This window comes from Myzus persicae, unplaced genomic scaffold (genome assembly GCF_001856785.1).
Source record: "Myzus persicae strain clone G006 unplaced genomic scaffold, MPER_G0061.0, whole genome shotgun sequence".
In the NCBI taxonomy this organism is placed as follows: Eukaryota; Metazoa; Arthropoda; class Insecta; order Hemiptera; family Aphididae; genus Myzus; species Myzus persicae.
The window spans coordinates 202,183-221,752 of record NW_019101416.1 but is presented as its reverse complement, the minus strand read 5'-3'; the positions used below and the strand labels follow the sequence as shown (position 1 = coordinate 221,752).

At 35.0% G+C, this 19,570-nt stretch overlaps 1 protein-coding gene across 5 annotated transcripts in view; it reads right to left on the bottom strand.

Annotated features, from left to right (window-relative positions):
• Nucleotides 1-717: 717 nt before the first annotated feature.
• Nucleotides 718-19,570, bottom strand: part of LOC111029014 (trithorax group protein osa-like) — a 33,343-nt gene continuing 14,490 nt past the window's right edge. Inside the window, exons 3-18 of one of the 5 annotated variants that reach the window (XM_022307833.1) lie at nt 19,165-19,467; nt 10,787-11,258; nt 10,587-10,723; nt 9,891-10,310; nt 9,454-9,751; nt 9,141-9,373; nt 8,881-9,078; nt 8,396-8,612; nt 8,181-8,327; nt 4,929-5,091; nt 4,599-4,860; nt 4,362-4,527; nt 4,109-4,287; nt 3,927-4,043; nt 1,684-3,132; nt 718-1,360 (exon numbers count right to left, since the gene is read on the bottom strand). In XM_022307833.1, the coding sequence (XP_022163525.1) occupies nt 962-1,360; nt 1,684-3,132; nt 3,927-4,043; nt 4,109-4,287; nt 4,362-4,527; nt 4,599-4,860; nt 4,929-5,091; nt 8,181-8,327; nt 8,396-8,612; nt 8,881-9,078; nt 9,141-9,373; nt 9,454-9,751; nt 9,891-10,310; nt 10,587-10,723; nt 10,787-11,258; nt 19,165-19,467 (5,160 nt within the window). In that variant the 3' untranslated portion in view covers nt 718-961. Of the gene's footprint in view, nt 1,361-1,683; nt 3,133-3,926; nt 4,044-4,108; nt 4,297-4,361; nt 4,528-4,598; nt 4,861-4,928; nt 5,092-8,180; nt 8,328-8,395; nt 8,613-8,880; nt 9,079-9,140; nt 9,374-9,453; nt 9,752-9,890; nt 10,311-10,586; nt 10,724-10,786; nt 11,259-19,164; nt 19,468-19,570 lie in introns of all 5 variants that reach the window. The other 4 variants (XM_022307831.1, XM_022307832.1, XM_022307834.1 and 1 more) reach the window with 4 other exon arrangements.

Here is a 19,570-nt window from a genome sequence, read left to right as displayed (position 1 = left end):
TTTTATGTAGTCTTCGATTTTGTACAAAAAGAAAAATACTTAACTGTACATGACAATAATATTCACGCGCGATAATATTTACAACGTGTCCATTCAGTTCCAATAAACACTAAATTTTTTTTATAAATATATCATAATCTAGGTAAAACAAAATTTGTTTCTTTTGTAAAAAAAAAAATTATATATATCATATATATTAAAATAATAATTATTATTATTATTGAAATAACATATTTTAGATTACATTATTAATTAATAAAGTCTACTTACAATTCATTTTGAGGCAATTTAACATTATTTTTTCCAGTTGAGATAAATTAAAAAATAAATAAAAATAAACGCACTTACAACATTATCATTATTAATATTATTATTTTCTATAGACACATTTTATTATATACAGTACAATACAAAGTATAAAATATTTTTTTGAAATATTAAAAAAAAAATAAATAAAAATCAATGTTACATTTTTTAAGTATCAGTTTTGACTAATTTATAATAACCCCCACAAAAATTTATTTGGGACATTATTTACATTAAAAAAAAGAAAAAAGTGTTCACTATACACAATGTTTAATGCGGAAAATGTAAACTATTTATAGGCTATAATATAAATATTAACAAAACCTCAATAATAAAGGAATTAACATTATTGATTAGCTTGAAAAAAATTCTAAAAACAATCACACGGTCAGTCTCTTTGTTTGATTTGTCTAAGGATTTAAATTTTTATATATATAATTTTTAAATTTCTTAGTTTTTTTTTTGTTTTTGTCCAACTGATTCAAAACAAAAGATTCCGGAAATTTGTTTGCGTAAAATAGTAAACTATTTTAATCAATTCAATTATAAATAAATAAACATAAACAAAATTAATTTGCAGTAAGTGAAAAAAAAACCGTTATACAACTTTAAATGAAAGAGTTAAACTGGAAGAATAAAAATTGCATTCGTATCGTTATTGGGCGAGAGGAGACGGCGTATTTCTGGAACATTGGAATAGGACTCGCGATATGAGAGCCGCCACTTGCTGATCGAGTATTTGGCTCATGACTAATGACAATAACCTCTGCTCTTGTTGCAAGAACAACGGTCTGTTGTCCGGGTGTCTAGATAGCAGCAACAATATGCGTGCTGCTCTCCTCAACATGTCTAAGCTTGTTCCCATCGAATCGGGATTATCGCGGAGTGCATTCAGCCCATGAGTGTTTACCACACTCAGAGCATTCTGTTCAGTCTGTTCAATAAATGCTACCAGTAATGAAACACATGGGCTTTGAAGCGCTATCGTACGTGCCATACCACTGTCTGCAGCTGCTAAGTAGTGTAACAAATTGACTGCAAATTCTCTGAGTACCTGGAAAATAAAAATTATTCCTATTAGTTTTGAATGAATTTGGTTAGTTGTGACTCACAGGGAAAAATAGCATAATTTTATAGTTGCAAATATCATCTTGCCACAAGTTATAAAATGGTTTGTAAAAATATTAATTTGTGTGAAATCAAGAATTTAAAAAATGGATATTTTTTATATGTATAACCAATAACTAATGAAGGGTTACAAAACTAGGAGATATAAGTAAGTAAATAAATAAAAACCATTTAGAAAGTAACAATTAAATAAATTCGGCACAACCCATTACCCAGGGGGCAGTGTATATTTTTACAAACATGACTTACTTGTTCTTCGGTCCTGCATAATAACCGAGTAAGGACATTGGCCAATTTTTCCAGTCGTGAATAAGGTGGGGTAGCGATGACCAGATCTACATTATTATCGGTAACACATAACTTGCACAGACATTCTAATGCTAGTCGCTGAGGTGAGAGCGGTGCTGAAGGAAATGGATCTTGGCCTGCAGCTGCCGGACATATAGCCCAATGTAGCAAACCGTCTAAAATGGGACGTGAAATATCTTCATTGAACGTGCTCAAATCAACATAACCAGCAATGTTAGCCAAAGAAACAAGCAAATTTTCCCTGACAACGTCTAAATAATCCCACCACCACTTGGCATCATTGCCTGGCTCAATTGTATCGGCATCTGTTGTTGTAGTGCAATTGAATAAAGTTTCCGTGTCATCATCAGCTTTATCATAATTCCTAGTTTTAGATGAGCGTAGTGGATGTTCGTGGTGAGTTAATAATAGTTTGCCAACCAAACCTAAAAATGGGCCACTTTTTGCAAACTCTAATTCATTGCCAGGAACAAATGAAAGATTTCGTAAGATATTCGATATGCACACACATCGTTTACCAATGGAATCTTGGCTTTCGCTAATTAATGATAAGCTTGACTCGTCTTTAGAATAACTTTCATCTTCGTAGTCTGTTATGCTCTTACGCTTCAGTACACCCATTGGATCACGCACATTAATATTTTTCATATTTACAATATTGTCAATACTGTTTTGTACTAACTCCTTATCATCTAATTTTTTTATACATGTCTTATCATCTAATATTTCTGCTTTAGGTTTATCACTCTTCAATAGTTTGACAAATGGCACAAGACCAAACTCTGAACGAAAACAAGGCACAAGAAAACTTGTATCTGTTTCAGCAATGTTATATCCCATGTCATAATTATCAATTACGTCCCATGATCTCTTGCCATTTTTAATAAATAATTCTTTAGATCCATCAATAATTGCAGAACTCTTAATTGGTCGTTGATTGGGGAAGTTAGGATCAGCAAAATATGCTTTTTCATTTGGATTTACATTATCTACAGCACCAACATCTGGTATTTCTTCTATCACTTTAGACTTTTCATACCAGCAATATGATTTTATATCAGTTTCTAGCATATCAACCAACGACTGCCGAAAATGTTCTAAGAGTACATCTAATAATCCAGGCATGTGTGTTAGTCCAAAAAAGGGTATAGACACATCATCAAACAGCAATATATTGAGCACATCCAAGGCCCAAGTAGACTCTGCTAAAAGACCTGAACGTAAAGACATCATCAATCGCCATGCATCCACGGGAGCAACATCATGTCGCATCATTCGGCGCCGCTTATAAAGGATTGGTGTTACGGCTTCTATGCTATCAGGGGGGAAAATTACTTCTCGCTTCATTAAGCTACTGCCTTGGAACATTGGTTGCCCTGGCATTCCAGGCTATAAAAACAAAAAATAATACATTATTTAAGTATATAATAATATAGCACAGATCATAATATAGTATATACCCCGTTTCAAAAGAGAACATACCAGTGCCACGGGCAAAATCAGTTTTCATATGTAAATCTGGTATATTCTCTTTTGAAACAGTGTATAGATGAAACTATGCCCATCTCAGTAGCGTTAAACATTTGAATTTTGAAGTAAAAAATATAAGCAATGACGCATTGTATTAAAGGCTCAATTAGTACATGTATGAGGCGAATTGTGGCGTATTTATCGGTTTGGTTGCTGATTGATTTATATATTTATAAATATCAATTCAAATAGATAAATAAGTGACATTTCTCTTTGAGCATGAGCAGTTTATTGGTCTAATACAGTAACAGAACACTTGTAGCTAATATGTGCTTTAAATGATTGAGATATGGATCCAAACTATAACATAAAAACTAATAAGTAGTCCCTCAGAAGATACAATTACTTAGGTTATTGTTATTTTTATTTCAAAATGAGATAAAGAAACAAATATGTTCATTAGGTGATACATAAATATAGAAATTAAAAATATTACACGGAATGCAAATAAAAGAATATAGCTTATTTTTATGCAATATAATAAACTGTTAAATAATGAAAATAAAAAAATACCGCCAATAGGAAGATACAAACTTTTAATTTTAATTTTAAAAGGTCAGAATTTGAAGATAAATAAATTAAGATTATAACCGATCTGCATAAAGACAAAGATAATAGTCCTCAGTTTAAAATAATTTTGAAAATTTATTCACCTTCATATGTGGTGGTGGAGCCATTGGACCATGTGGTCCATACGGTTTATTCCCATCAGGTCGATATCCATGTCTTGGCATTCTCATTTGTGCTTGCGCCATTGGACCCCAATGATTCTAAAAAAAGTATGATGGAATATTTCGAGGTACAACAAATTATAAATAATCAAAAATCAACTCACTTGTTGTGCACCGTAAGGTTGTCCTTGTGGCGGATATCTATGCTGTTCCCATTGGGGTGGTTGTCCTGGATGTGATGGAGGCATAGAACGCGGTGGACCCTGTGACCAATTCTGTGGTGGTTGAGATCCAGGTGGATACCCAGGTCGGGGATATTGATTAGAGGCAGCATTTGGTGTACCTGTCCATCCTAAAATTTGTTAAGACAATTCAATTTCAATTTTAGAAATTAAAGAATTATATTTCAATATTTACCTGGATACATAGGTCGCTGCTGAGGACCATAACCAGGATAACTAGCTGGTTGAGGAGGCCCAGCTTGTTGATCTTTAGCAAAATCAGGATGACGACGTGGCTGTGGTGGTGGCATTCCTTTCCCTGGATAAGTACCCGGAGCACTAGTAGGAGGATATCCTGGACTCTAAAATAGTGATTAAAATAAAAAATTATGTCAAATAGATTTTAATTAAATTGATTAATATGTATACTTACCGCAGGAGGTTCTTGTCGATAATAATCTGGTTGAGGTTGTTGACCAGGTGGATAACCCGGGGTAGAAACTGATCCCCCTTGTGTTTGGTTTACTGTAGCAGGTGAAGAATTCTGTGGAGGTGGGGGTCCAGGAAACCTGGGGGGTTGTTGGTAGCCAGATGGTGGTGGAACTGGTCCACGTCCATATGGGTCTTGACCATTGCCAGGGCCCTGAGGAGTATTTGGTGGGCCTTGTGGAGGAGGAACTGAACCACCATAATTTCTTTGGTAAAAAAAAAAAAGTTAGCAAACGGATATAGTTTATATGCACAAATTATTATTAGTTATTACCTGTCAGCATCATTTGAATAAGGTGGATATAAAGGTGGTCTCACTGGGCCACTCGGGTAACCAACCGGAGTACTAGCAGGTGGATAATGTTGTCCATACTGTTCATTGCTGCCTGGATACTGTTGATTGTATCCACCTTGTCCTTGGTAACTTCCTTGTGTTCCTATCAAGTCATCAGATGTTAATTGACAATAATAATAGTAACGCATATTTAAGCATTATTCGTCTTCAATATTAATAGCAAATACATGTATATTAAAAATTAAATCGACTATAAGAAACAATTAAATTATCAGAAACATAACAACATTATCTTATATTTTAATAAAGTAAAAAATAAGCCATTTAAGATTAAAAAATAAATAACAGTACGAAAAACAAATGATAACAAATAATCATTGTAGAGTATTGACAGCACCACTAAATTACATGTGACTAAAATTTAACGACCACTGTGTTCTCGCATTTTTCATTAGTCTTATCAGGAGGTCTTTAGAATCTTAACGAATATTATTTTTTATTTTTACAGGTGGCTAATTCTAAACATTTGATAACGACGCTATTTTTGATTAATACGACGGAAACTCTCTTAATTTATTTCTTTCTCTCTCTGTTTGTCAACGTGTATAAGATACCACATTTTTATCTATCGCGAGGTAGATTAGACAACGCAGGCAGCCGATAAAATTAAGTGGACTCGACCTGCATGCGTGTCTCCGCGTTTTACAAACATAGAACATAACAAATCTGAGTTCAGAAGAACCATTCTGTGTTGTTACTCATTAGATTTAATGTTAGAGTGAATTGATCTACTGTCTAGTATTAAATGTAAAGCTAAAGAGTCTTGTAAGCATTTACTGATATATTAAGAGGGTTATAAATCATAATACTTAACATAGTTATAAATTATAACTTGCATGATGTCTTAGATAATATGTTTAAGCTTTAAATGTTACTTGCTCAATTGACTCTAATACTAAAGCAAAATGCTAATAAACCCAAACTTGGTTCTTTTAAACGAAGATTTGCTGTTGTACGTTGGTAAGAGACTACTCAGCGTGTTCGGTGTCCTCTTAACATATTTTTATAATTATTACCGAATACAATTGCAAACGGTATCTATCGAGGTATCTATTATAAAGATAACGTACTTCCTATAATTTTAATTTCGAAAATAATTTAGATCGAGAATACAAATGTCGATATAATATTAGAAGTTATTAACTGGAATATAAATTAAAATCAACGTTACACCAGAGACCTTATTGTCAATCCAGAGCCAAATGTGTGGAGGTCTTACGAAATTTAAAAATGAAATTCTCTACATAACCGTACATGGATAGACGAAATATAAACATACATCCTAAAGTATACAGTACAAATAAAAAATGTGTATATTACGTAACCGATCAATAAACTGCTCATAATTTAATACATTGAAAAGAAGAAACCATTAAATTTACTTAAATACTCTATATTGTATGGTATTTAAGTATATAATTTAAACTTTAATCGGCAACTGGTAAAATAATAACTATTTGTAATTTATTACAGTTCAGGGTGGCCCACGCAAGCCATTATAAACATTTTTAAACTACTATAGTATATTATAAGCACTATATATATTTTAATATCTAATTATTGTAAATTCTAAGAAATATTACTCATTACCTTAGTGATAACATTTGGAGTATAGACATTTAAGTATTAAAATAATGACGTAGATGAAAGGGAAATGCAAAAATATATTTTATAAATTATGTCCGAAAACTAATAGGAAGAACAATTTTCTTAATAGTATTACTATTATAGCGCGTCATTTGTTTCCTTTCTGGGTTTTGGGTAATGAAAATTGTATTTAAAAATACATCTCTAACTTTGATAATTCGGGTATCTTCATGTTTCATTAGTTGAAATCTAAGAATTTAATTTGTAATTTTCAACATTCATTTTGGTTAAAAAATGATGAGTTTATATAAGGACCCAGCCCCAACAATGTAATCTGTCTTAAGTCGTTATTATACGTTTGTAAGATGGAAACGACCATAATATTATGTAGGCGTCTTCTTAATGTGGCTAATGAGGTACTTTTTAGACACTATTATAATATTATGAAAAATTGTTTTTGTATACATACATCTAACGGCATTTTTATAGAGTTACAGTTAAATAATCTATCTGCCATATAAAAAAAATGCATAAAACTAATTCATAATGATCGATAATTTGAAATAAGAGCGATTTTAACAGTGTATGTTCAAATAGCTATTACCTATATTATTAATTATTATAAAACAATTATTACTATCTATGCATTTTTAAGACGACGCCATACCCGCACGCCGCCTCTAAATAAAATGCAAAATATGAGATACCCTGATCTAAAATACATCAATGCTAATATTACAAATTACATGTATTAACAAGTAATTATTTGAAAGTAAAAATAAAAATCGATTATCAAAACATAAAATGATAAAACAATATTATAAATAAGTTTCCATATTATTAGCACATTTAAGTTAACCAATTTTTATTAGTGCATTTTATTTTTTTGTGTTTAGCTTTCGTTGACATAATATACATAAAACATAAAATGTATCTAATTGAAATATCTTTTTTTATTTCTCTGCTCTACTGTCGTTGTGTAGACGCTTTCTTGCTATTAATAGCATATCTCCTATCAAAAAAATTATTTCCCAATAAAACGAATTTAATACAGAACAGTTAGATATAGTTAGATATAGTAATATTATAACCCTTTAACAAACAATGACGTATATATATTTTTAAAAATACTTCCATGGGGAACGTTAACGGTTAGAAATGTTTATATCGCCAATGTTTTTTAAATTACTTTATAGGGTTTTATATTAAAACCCAACATATTTATTATATACCCTTAAATAAGACGTATTTATACGTCATTACTAAAAAATATGGTGTGTCAAAATAAAAAGTAAATATGTCATTGGTCTGAGATTTATAATTATTTTTTTCAAGTTCACTAACTGACTACTTGTAATTTATTCCTCAAAGAGTTGATGCAATAGTCAAAGAGTTAACCAATAGGTTAATTGTGATTATAATGAAAACAATTTAGTATTTTGAATTAAGAAATATTATAACAATAATATAATGTAGACATTAAAACCAATATTTGACGAACATTTGAATCAAAACAAATATATTCCTAATTGATAACTTACTAATATACTTAAACATAAATAAATTAACACCATAAAATCTTACCGTGAGGTGGGTGTGGAGGTCTTTGAGGTGAATTATAATCTTGTGGACCACTATAACCTCCATATCCTGGATATCCATCTACATGACCTGGTCCTGGAGCAGTTGGTGCAGATGGTAATGAGTCTTGTGAATTAGATCCTGCAGAACCTAATCGTAATTATTCACTTGAATCCCACATTCTCAACACACTTTGTGTGTTGAACAAGATCACTTACCAGGAGAAGGCACAGATGTTGCTTTAGAACTTTTTTTCTTTGAAGAAGATTCAACTTGATTGATTATAGGTACAGGATCTATGCCTCCACGATCAAAGTGACATTCATAAGGTAACAAATTTTTAGTGTAGTGTTTTCTTAGAGTGTAAGCCGCACTTGATGATGCACCAATACCCAACAAACCAGCTACATCCTTCCATATTTTATTTTTTGTTACCTAATAAATTTAAGTGATATTAAGCAAATCCATTAGCTAATGTTACAGGATAGTTAAGTAGTCCAGATTTAGGGGCACTAAAAATAAGCTAATTATTTATAGTTATGCACCAAAGCTGTTTCAGCAACATACTGTAACTTTTACTTTATATAATTTACATAATATAACTTGATATTAATTCATCTTTAATTACAACAAACATGACTTGATAAGAACAATCTCTAGTTATAAAAAAAGTAAAAATCAGCTAAAAACAAAATTGACTCACCTTGCATACCTCCATAAAACCCCCTCGCTCTTTAACATATATATACAAGCGGAACAAATCAAGAGGGTTTTTGGAGATAGTAGGACATGTAGAGATTGGTGATCCTCTTTCTTCCATAAAATGTAGCAATTTATCCAACCAAATGCGTCGTTCTGGATTATCATCCATTTCATATAGTTTACTCAAGCTATCGTGTTTCTAAAAAATAAAATGGTTTGTTTAGTTTTAAATTACTCTTTGCAAGTTAAGAAAAATATTACCTTTGGTCGATATACATGTTCGTTTTGAGGAGCTATGTGGCTATTAAATACTGGGTTATGTGATGGAGGTCCTCTGGGCCAAGCAGGTGCCATTGGATCTGGATTTGAATACTCATCATGGGCAGGTGAACATGGCGGTCCCATTATACCACCCATTCCTTGTTGGTACATCATGCTACCACTCATGTTTTCTTTTCTTTTAGGTGTTGTACAGTTTGAGTCATCACCAGAGGCTGAAAAAAAAAAATTGATAACTAAAAGTTTTAAAATAATTTTATAATTTCTAAATAAAATAACTTAAAAAACAATTTACCAGCTGAGGCATTTGATAGAGTCGATTGCTGACTTGCATCATCAATAGCAGTACCATCAGGTCCAGTGGTAACGACAGAAGTTACAACACCACTAAGACTTTGCTGTTGTTGTGAAACTTCATGATCAACTGACATCATTGAAGAATTTGGTGGTGCCATTGGAGGACCAGTATTAGATTGAACTGGTGCTGGTGGACCCATACTATGAGGAGGCATGGAATTTAAATAATTTCCTGGTCCAGAATTAGGTGGGATTGGGCCTGATGTCTGATAGCCTCCAGGACCTTTGTGTTGTTGCTATAAATTGAGAAAAAATAATAATTTAGTTTTAAAGGGATTTACAGTAATAACATAGAAAAAACCAATAATATCAATTGAAGCAAAACATTTTAAGCCACATATAAAGCATTAGTTTTGTGGTTGTTTGGATGTTCACCTGTAAGTGTTGCTTGAGGTAGTGTGGATGAGGTGGTGTATGAGGCCTGGGACCAGGTGAGACAGGTGGCGGTGGTCCAGGAGAAGTGCCTTGCTGCATTGGATGCATTTGATGAGCATGTGGATGCATGTGGGGTCCTGGAGGGGGTGGGTGATGAGGATGGTGATGGTGTAATGGGGATTGTGCAGGGGGAGGGTGCTGAATTGGTGGTTGTTGGTGTTGCTGAGACTGTGTTTGTGGTGATTGTTGTTGTTGTTGTTGCTGTTGCTGTTGTTGTTGTTGCTGCTGCTGCTGCTGCTGCTGCTGTGGGGAAGATGACGGGGGAGGTACTTTGGTAGGTGTAGGTGGTTGAACAGGACCACTATGGTGACTATTATTTAATGGAGGTGGTGCTTGTGGTGGACCACTACCAGGCCATCCCTGCAAAGCACACATTGTGTCACAAAAAGCATGTCATGGGATTTATAAGAAGCAGATCCAATATAAAAATACCAAATATTTTTTGTAATCAAACAATATTTAGAAGTTCAAATTATTTCAAATATATATATATATATATATATTGTTTAATATATTTGAAATACATTTAAACACCAAATAGGGTACCCAGCAAAATGTTAAGTATTAGTAATGACAACACATTAAACATAATATAAGAATGCATTACACGGAACACTTCCCAATTTAAAAACTTACTTGATAAGGAGGAAATTGATGAGGCGGTCCATGATGCATCGGCATACCTCTAGGAGAGTATTGTTGTGGAGGACCATTACTATTAGGTGGCGGATACCCTTGATAAGGTAAGCCAGGAGGTCTAGCACCATAATTACCTGCATATTTAACATTTATAACATTAATAAACAAAATATTTATGAATGTTGATGATATTTTACCTGGAGGTTGTTGAGGGTAAGATCCCATAGGCGGAACAGGCTGTTGTGCAGGATAACCACCATGTGAAGATACAGGTGGAGGGGGGCCATAAGGATTTGGTCCGGGCATTTTGTAAGGATTTCCTGGCGCCCCGGATGAAGGACCTGTCATATGAGGCATTCCACCTGGTGGTTGAGGGGATGGTTGTTGTTGATATCCTTGTTGTGGCCCCATAGGCGAATGACTCATTCTATTATTTTGAGTTGCTTGCCCTTGGTCAGGCTGCTGTTGGCTGCTTGGTGGCCTAGGCGGCATTGGAATGTTCTGTTGCTGTTGTTGAGGTGGTCCTCCACCCGGCGGTGCAGTGACCGCGGGCGACATGGAACGAGAACCAGTAGATCCTGTTGGAGACGGCGATGGCCGCAAAGGAGTGCCACCATTGCCAGCACCGGCACCACAATTGCTGTCATTACTATTTTGACTTGTCAAATCCTGCATAAAAAATACAGTAGGCGTTATTGACGCGGAAATATATAAATACAAATAGAATCAACAGGTCGAACTTAGACTGTAAAAAGATGCAAAAGGATCATACGGTTAGAAGGGTGAAGTGGAAAGAGGGGAAGGGGGTCAATAAAACATGTGGAGGTTTCGGGGAAGACCTACCGTCTGGTCGGGGAAAAGTACGAACGAAAGAGACGGAACGAGGAAGACAGAGAAAGAGAAAACATGGTATGTACTATATACACATAAAAGGTATTCCTTCTATATTGCGGTAATTGGAAAAAGAGATGATTGAGCGGAGGGCTGGGGGCACGTGGAAGAGCGCGGGGACAACAAAGTTGTGCACGACGAGACGCGGAGGGTTAGAACCTTTCCGATGACTGGTGGTGGAGAGAAGGGTGAGAGAGAATGACTGAGAACAAGGACCGCGGCAAAAGGGTGGAGGTAACACGCTATTCTCCGACACATATATTTACACACACACACACACACACACACTATATGTATATATGTATACAAAGAGTGTACACAAACGGATGATAAGGACACCGGTAAGAGACGGAACAGGGGATTGGTAGAGGGGAAGAGGCACGTGTGATGCCATTCATAACATGGACAGACCACACCAGTTATTTCACCATCATTGCCAGTTTTCAATATAAATCAAATAGGTTGTACGCTGTTACATCTTCGCAATGTGTAAACGGTTGTGGCTTCCTTTTTTTTCAATGGAATGGGGTCAAAAACCGACCATGACCTTTTGGGACTTATCAATCACTGTGCATTTTTAGCAGTGAAAACAACGGAAAGGGAAAGTACCTAACGAACGTATTGTCAACAACATCGTTTAAATTATAATAAAAATTATGATATGATTTAGAATATCATACAACAATAAACAGAGTAACAAAAGTTCATGAGTCCAGAGTAAGTAAGTAAGCCTTATGTTTCAAATACACACGCCCCATCAAAAAATAAAAATGTCAAACCAAATCATTACTCATAAGGACCTACAAGTCATGCAAAAAATAAATACCCCTTCAAAATGATAAAATTTACGTCATTCCAATAAAAAAAAAACGGGGGTCGCTCTGCTGAAAAGGTTTCAAATGTACGTTACGTTATCATTGAGTAGGTCGATGTAATGTATGTGTCAAAGTCGAATTCATTGATAAATCATTGCATACGACAAACGAATCTTATCGGAAATGATGTGACAGTATCTTTTATTTCTAAGGATATTTTATGATTTATTAAATTACTAGTTGTAATTAATTTTTTTTCAAACGGTATATATTGGACTATACATTTTTCCAAAAACAGCATAGTAGCATAATATACTATAATAATTATTATAATTGTGGTATTATGATGTATTATTTATAAAACTATTAAATGGCAATAACGACGTATCTTAGAACGGTGTAAATAAGATCGAGGTACAAATAGCTCAAAATGAGTAATACGTATGGTTCATTATACTATAACCAATGAGTTTAGAGTTAATTATAATATAATTATTTCTTATTTAAATATCTAGATTCCAGAGTTAAAATTGTTTAGTTCTTAAAAGAACAAAAATAAAATGTATTATGTGTATCTCAAATTTTATCAAAATTAACTTCATATAATGTTAAACAAAATATTGTGAACATGTAGTTTTGATATTCTTTAATCACTGTAATAACTTATGAAGAACCTTATAAATTACAGGTTAACCTATTAAAGCTCCAAGGCATTTAACTGAAAAAAAATTATCAATATAAATCTAATCTTCAATTTTAAATGTCAATAAACAGCTCAAATACAGCAAAAATATTTAGGAAACTATAGCGTGTAATTTGTTGTTACAACAACAAATGAACAAAATAAAATCTATTTGGTGAAAACTTATGTTGCTTAAATTTTCCTGTTTTTCAGTATTTATTTAAAAAAAGTTAACTGATCGTTCTAAAAATAAGGTATCGTGATTTTCCTTATGTTTAAATTTCAAAGTACTAACTAAATTCAATTTTCTATCAGCTACCACTCTTAAAGTTGAAAATTGAAACGTCTTGAAGCAAACTTTAGAACACAAAAATAATTTTAAAACACATTATAGTAGGACTAATGGTACGCTCAGAATCTGAGATTTGATATTCCAATATCTGCATCGTATAATATTTAAAATAATATAGAAATACGAGATATAAACCTAGGTAAGGTAATAGCAAGTATATTTTATATTCCGATGATTAAGTTTTTATAGATTTATATGAGATTTAAAATAGAATAATTTGAATACAGTAACTATAAAAACACAAAAATAAAAAATATATAGGATAAACAAATAGCATTAGGTATGACATTATAAAAATGCACTAATAATTAATTTTAAATACAATATATTATGGCTGTCTATTCGATTAAAGCTAAAGAAAATGATTCAGAACAACAGGGTGGTATTAAGTAATTACCTAATAAGGAATAATAAATGATAGAAAACATTACAATGAAAAACAATTTACCGGCGTAAACATATTTCATGAATCGAAACTAATCCCTATACAGTTTTCAGATATGATAATTGCAGTGTTTCAATACTTTGCAAACTAAGTGACTTTTAATAGAGAATTTCTTATTGACGATGATAATTTTGAAGCTCAAGTAGATGCATCAAGTCTTAAATCAAGTACGATGAGTAGTCACGATGAAAAAATCGATTATATATATATTGTATAACTTTTTGCTGCACCTACTTTAAACGCAATGGTGCTATGCTGCGGAACAATAAAAAAAATACAGACCAATTTGAATTTAGTCATTGTTTCTTTGAATAAATAATATTATAGTAAACCGATTACTGACACTAAAATGTAAAAATATTGATATAATCAATTATTATTGATTGTATAAAAATTATTAAAAACTACAATAATTTGTTGATTTTATATAAAAAGAAAAAGCGTAAGCGAAATATAATAATAGATAAATACAACAAAGCAGATGCCACGAAGTCGATGACATTGTTGTATTGATATATATTATATATTGTCCCTCTTTATTGATCCCAACGCGGGCGTAAAAGCATGGACAAGGCCGCAGCCGATTTAGTTTACGAGGAGACTTTTTTATTTTTAAGTTCAATATTACTATAAATTAAAACGTGTAAATTTTAGAATTAACAAAATACCTAAATTACTTAATATAATATTGCATTACGTTTGAACAAGACATGAAATAAACTAAAATTGAATAGAAGCATAACAAACAATGCACAATAAAAACATAAATTGTATTAAACTCAATCGAAAAAAAAATTACTAACAAGTTTCACCACAATGAGCAAACATTTATTTGAAATCTATATAGCTGAGATTATAATTTTAATGATGTAATACACTAATACGTTCCTTGTCAGTGAACGAGTGGTGTTCCAGTCCACACAATAACATTTTATTTGTTTTTCTTAAATTTAAATAATATAATATTCGATAATTGATTACCTAATAATCATATGAAATAATTTACCCAGTACTCAGTATAATAATTAATTAAAATATGTTCAACAACGTTTAAATTTACGGAATAGTTATGAAAACCCTAAAATGTAAATAAATTATACTTCAGTTGGAATTCTTAGTAATCCTATGTTATCCGCCAGTTAAAATGGCACAATTGATGCATAGTTAATGGAAATGTTAGCGATCGGTCCGTATAGTACAAGTCGTCAGTAGAAATTAAAAAGTGTACACGTGCATAAACAAAGCATCTCGCACTCGTACACATTCAACATACTGCTGATGATACGTTATTTTTGTGGGGTAAAAAAGAAACGAATAGAAGTAAAGCGATAATAATAAAAAAAAATACACAGCTCGCGGAGGCGATGCATCATTAGTACACGAATCGTTAACAGTAAAGACATTTGGCAAAAAGTATCATTGTGTACTAGGTATTATAGAACTATTGCAGTAGTAAATAGTAATAGTAGTAACGGCAGTAATAGTAGTAATAATGTTAAATGGCTCTTTTGCTAATGTAATACTTTCGACACGGGGTCGCGAACAACGGAGGGCCCGGGTCGTGGTCCGGGGAAGAGGGAAAACGATAAAAAGGGTTAGGAGATGACCTCACCCTTAAAATACAACAGTACAGATAGATGAGGAGGACGGTGTCGTCGACAAAGGCGGTGGGTGAGGGGCGAGGGGTATGCAATACTACCACGACGGAGCGGAGGGGCAACCTGTCGGATGAAAGGCTGGATAAGTGATTACGCGCGTATAGACGCCACCGCCACAGTGCCGAAGAGAACCTATCCATCCAACCGTCATAAAAACTTTGTACATTATTTTCGACTCTCCGACGGCCTCGAGCGGAAGAATGAAAGACGGAAAATGATAATGAAATAAAAAAATTATACAAGACGACGGTCAACGAAGACGACGTATGAGTGAGTCAGCGTAAGAGGGGGAAAATAATGCGGAGAAGGGAGAGCCGCGTTCAAGTACACATAAGCGACGTGCACGTTGGAAAAAAACCAACAAAGATAAGCACGCACACACAAACAATATTCCGGTTATCATGCGGCGGCCGGTTCGGCTCTACCGATCTCCCGAAATTACGGCGTCGGCGACGGTTACACACAAGCTCGCGACGCCCGCAGTGTTGCCAACCGACGGGCGGTCAAAAAGGAAAACCGCCGCGGAAATACGGCGACGCGATGCACGCAATGCGTACCAACGAAAATGAGGGGACGACGTCGGGCGCGGAAAATCGAAATTTTAGTTCCGGCCGTTGGCGACGGCGGACAAAAGTCGAAACGGCTAGCTCGACCAGCCGAACCAAGTTCCCTACATCCACATTTTAATCGTAGGGCAATCGACATGTACGGCATAGTCGTAATTATCATTATTACTATTGTTTTGTATTGTAGGTAATGGGTATGTAATATATTTATAACGATAGCCTCGAGAGTTTTCTCCCCGATTCGCAGCTCGTCACACACGGGCACCACGCACCGTCGATCTACGACGACGGCGGTGATGATTACTACTACTACTACTACTACTACTACTACTACAACTACTACTACTAATACTACTACTACTACTACTACAACAACTACTACTACTACTACTACTACTACCCCCGCCACCACCATCATCAACATCCCCTCCGCCGCAACTACTACAACGCCGGGGACCGAGAGCGGGAGCGCGCGCGCAAAACGCGGAGAGCCCATTGCCCGAATAGAACATCTGTGGCGGCCGTAATAAACAACGTACGGATAACGCGCGCTCGGCGCTATAACGGTGGGGGGAGGATACCCGATTTGACGGTGGTTGGGCGGCGGTAGGACCGACGGAGGGGCCGGCACGCCGCGTGGCGTTGGCGGGAAGTGACGGGGTCGGCGGGTCGGGGAGGGGCGAGAGCGCGCGCTGACTGGAACTCGAGTCGAGTGTGCTGCTAGCAGCAACGTTCGTGCTCGGGAACGACGTGGCGGGGCATTGGGGTAACGGCGCAAATAATGGATGCTCGGGACACCGAGCCGACCGCCGACCGAGCCCAGGCCGCTGGTAACGTGTATTCAAAGCGTGGTACACAGTACACACACGCCGTACACTACAACAACGATACGCATTCTTTGCACATGATATAATAATATATTGCTTGGTGTATGTGGTTATTCGTTGTCGTCGTAGATTGCGGCGGCGGCGACGACGACAGCGTGCGCGCCTAACCCGACTACGACGACGGTCCCAGGTACCTATGGCCGGCTTACTGCCATATTATACGAGCACAACACACACGAGAACGCGTGTGCATTCATCGCGCCATCAATAATTATTATTATTTATTTGTGTAATATAGAAAAGAAAAAAAATGTTTTATTTCGCACTGGCGCACCAACGGTAGAAACCGGATTGCAGCCGCTCATGAATGTGCATCGTGCGTATGCGGTACACGCCACTTAGGCATAACTGTTTACGCCCGTCCGACTCCGATAAGAGCTGGCGTAAAAAAAATGCGCCTTTTTCGTGTATGCTTGGGCGACTGACTCATAATTATTTTCCGTCCGTTTATCTACTGTGGTCGATGCTGCACCGGCTATCGTTTTTCGCCTATTATTCGTCTTTTATACCCTTATCAACTGTCAACAAAGTGGCGGCTGAGCTCAAAAAAAAAGATCCAGACACGCGTTTAATGAATAAGTTATTTTGTTCACTTTAAACGCCGAAAATCGTTACGTTGGATGTTACTTTTACATTTTTACAGTGTACGCGCAACGGCATCAAAATGCCACCACACATTCTGTTTCAAATTAATTTCAGTAATTTTCCTCCTAATTGAGATGCTTATTGCTTCTATGACTACACATGGCCACATTCCTTATTACTCAATAAGAACTAAAATTAATTAAATGTAAAAAAAAAACTGTTCGCGTTTCGGCAATATTGTCATTACTACGGGATCATTTATTTTGTAGTTAGGTGTCCTTCAATAGGTATTTAGAAAGCCGGGTTGAAACAAACGCGTTTACATGGAAATAATTCATACATATATGTATAAACGTTACGTATTGAGAATGAAAAAAAAATCAAATATGTAGCTAGATAGGTTTATTATTATTACTGTTTGATGCAAATTAAATGTAACGGTCAAATACTTTCGGCATTTGTAGCCAGACCAAATAGGAACCAGTAAATGTATTCTACACTTACATACTAAAATGCAAGAATAATTTGACGGAAAAAAATCTACAAAACCTGTCGTACTGCACATAATAATATTGGTTCCCAAACCAGTTGCTATCGCATTTTAAAGGCCACGACCTATATACTTGGTTCAATGTACTGTTTGTCCAGAAAAATTAGACAAATATTATCCATTATCCGTGGATTTAGTTTGATAAACCACAGTGGTTTAATAACAATCTTGATTTTTAAAATACAAGACATAAAAAGCATAGTTAAATATTATTCGGAATACTTGTAAGTTTAATCTAAATCTAATATTTAATTCTGTATAGTAGCCAACAAATGAAATTATTAACCATAAATAGCTAATGCAACAAGGATATCGGAAAAAAAACAAACATTAGAACATGTTTAATGTCTATAGAACATCGAATAATACATTCCTAACATAAAAAACGTATTATAATCTGTTTAACTAAGTTAGTCATCCGTTGTTTGCGTAGTAATTCACGTAATTTTTCTGTATCGTAAAAAGAAAATTAACCACCCAACCAAAAATTTGAAAGTAGGTAATATATTTTCGACGTATTATAACAAAAGAAAGTACATTCCAAGAAAAGAATATCTTGGGCTGCATCATTAAGATGTATTTAAAAAAATTGTGTTATAAATAATAAACCAAACTTAAAACGTTTTACTTTGTATGCATATTATTATCACAGTCGTTTTAAGAACAAACCGGTTGCCATTTAAATTTGTTTAAAAAAACCATTTTGAATACACAGACACAATAGAATAAAAAAAAGGTCTTATGCTCTGATATAGATTCTGCTGACGATAGTGCATCAATTTAATGTTTTTGCGTATGTGATTTTAGACAATGACATTCCAATAATAAAAATAAAAACATAAAAATTTTAGTTGCAAGGGTTAAGTTTTAATTTTGTTAATCAACTCCTATAATATAATTATTACGATCGGACAACTAAATTTTGTACCTCGGCGTTAGCACAACGAGCCACGTCAAATATTATTATTGTTCCCGCTGCAAAAAAGCGTCCCAAGCCATGTGTTACGCGCGAGCACACACAACACACACACATTTGAATCAGACCAGTAGTGTTAACGATTTGTATCATTTTAACACAAGTGTTTTTAGAAAATAGAAACAAACGAATGTTTGTCACATTTTGATAAAATATCGAATAACTCACCGGATGAACCTGCGGCGGTGACTGGTGAGGTGGTTGCTGCTGAGGCTGTGGCGGCGGCGTCGGCGACGAGTGTTGCTGGGCATTTTGGCCCTGCGACACGGGTGGCAAAGCGGGCGGGCTCGCCGACGCCGGCGACGACGTCGTCTGTCCCAGACCAGCGTGAGGTTGTTGAGGCGGTTGTGGAGGAAGTTGGGGCTGCTGCTGCGGTTGTTGTTGCTGCTGCTGCTGCGGTTGTTGTTGTTGCTGCTGCTGCTGCTGACGATCAACCGGCGGTTGCTGGTTCGGGTAGCTGCCATAAGGTACCTGCAGAAAAAAAAGGAACCGCGGTCAACACACAATTTATACCCAACCATACGTGTACGGCCGGGGCGCCTTCAGTTCTTTTTAGGGTTTATTAAATGTTTAT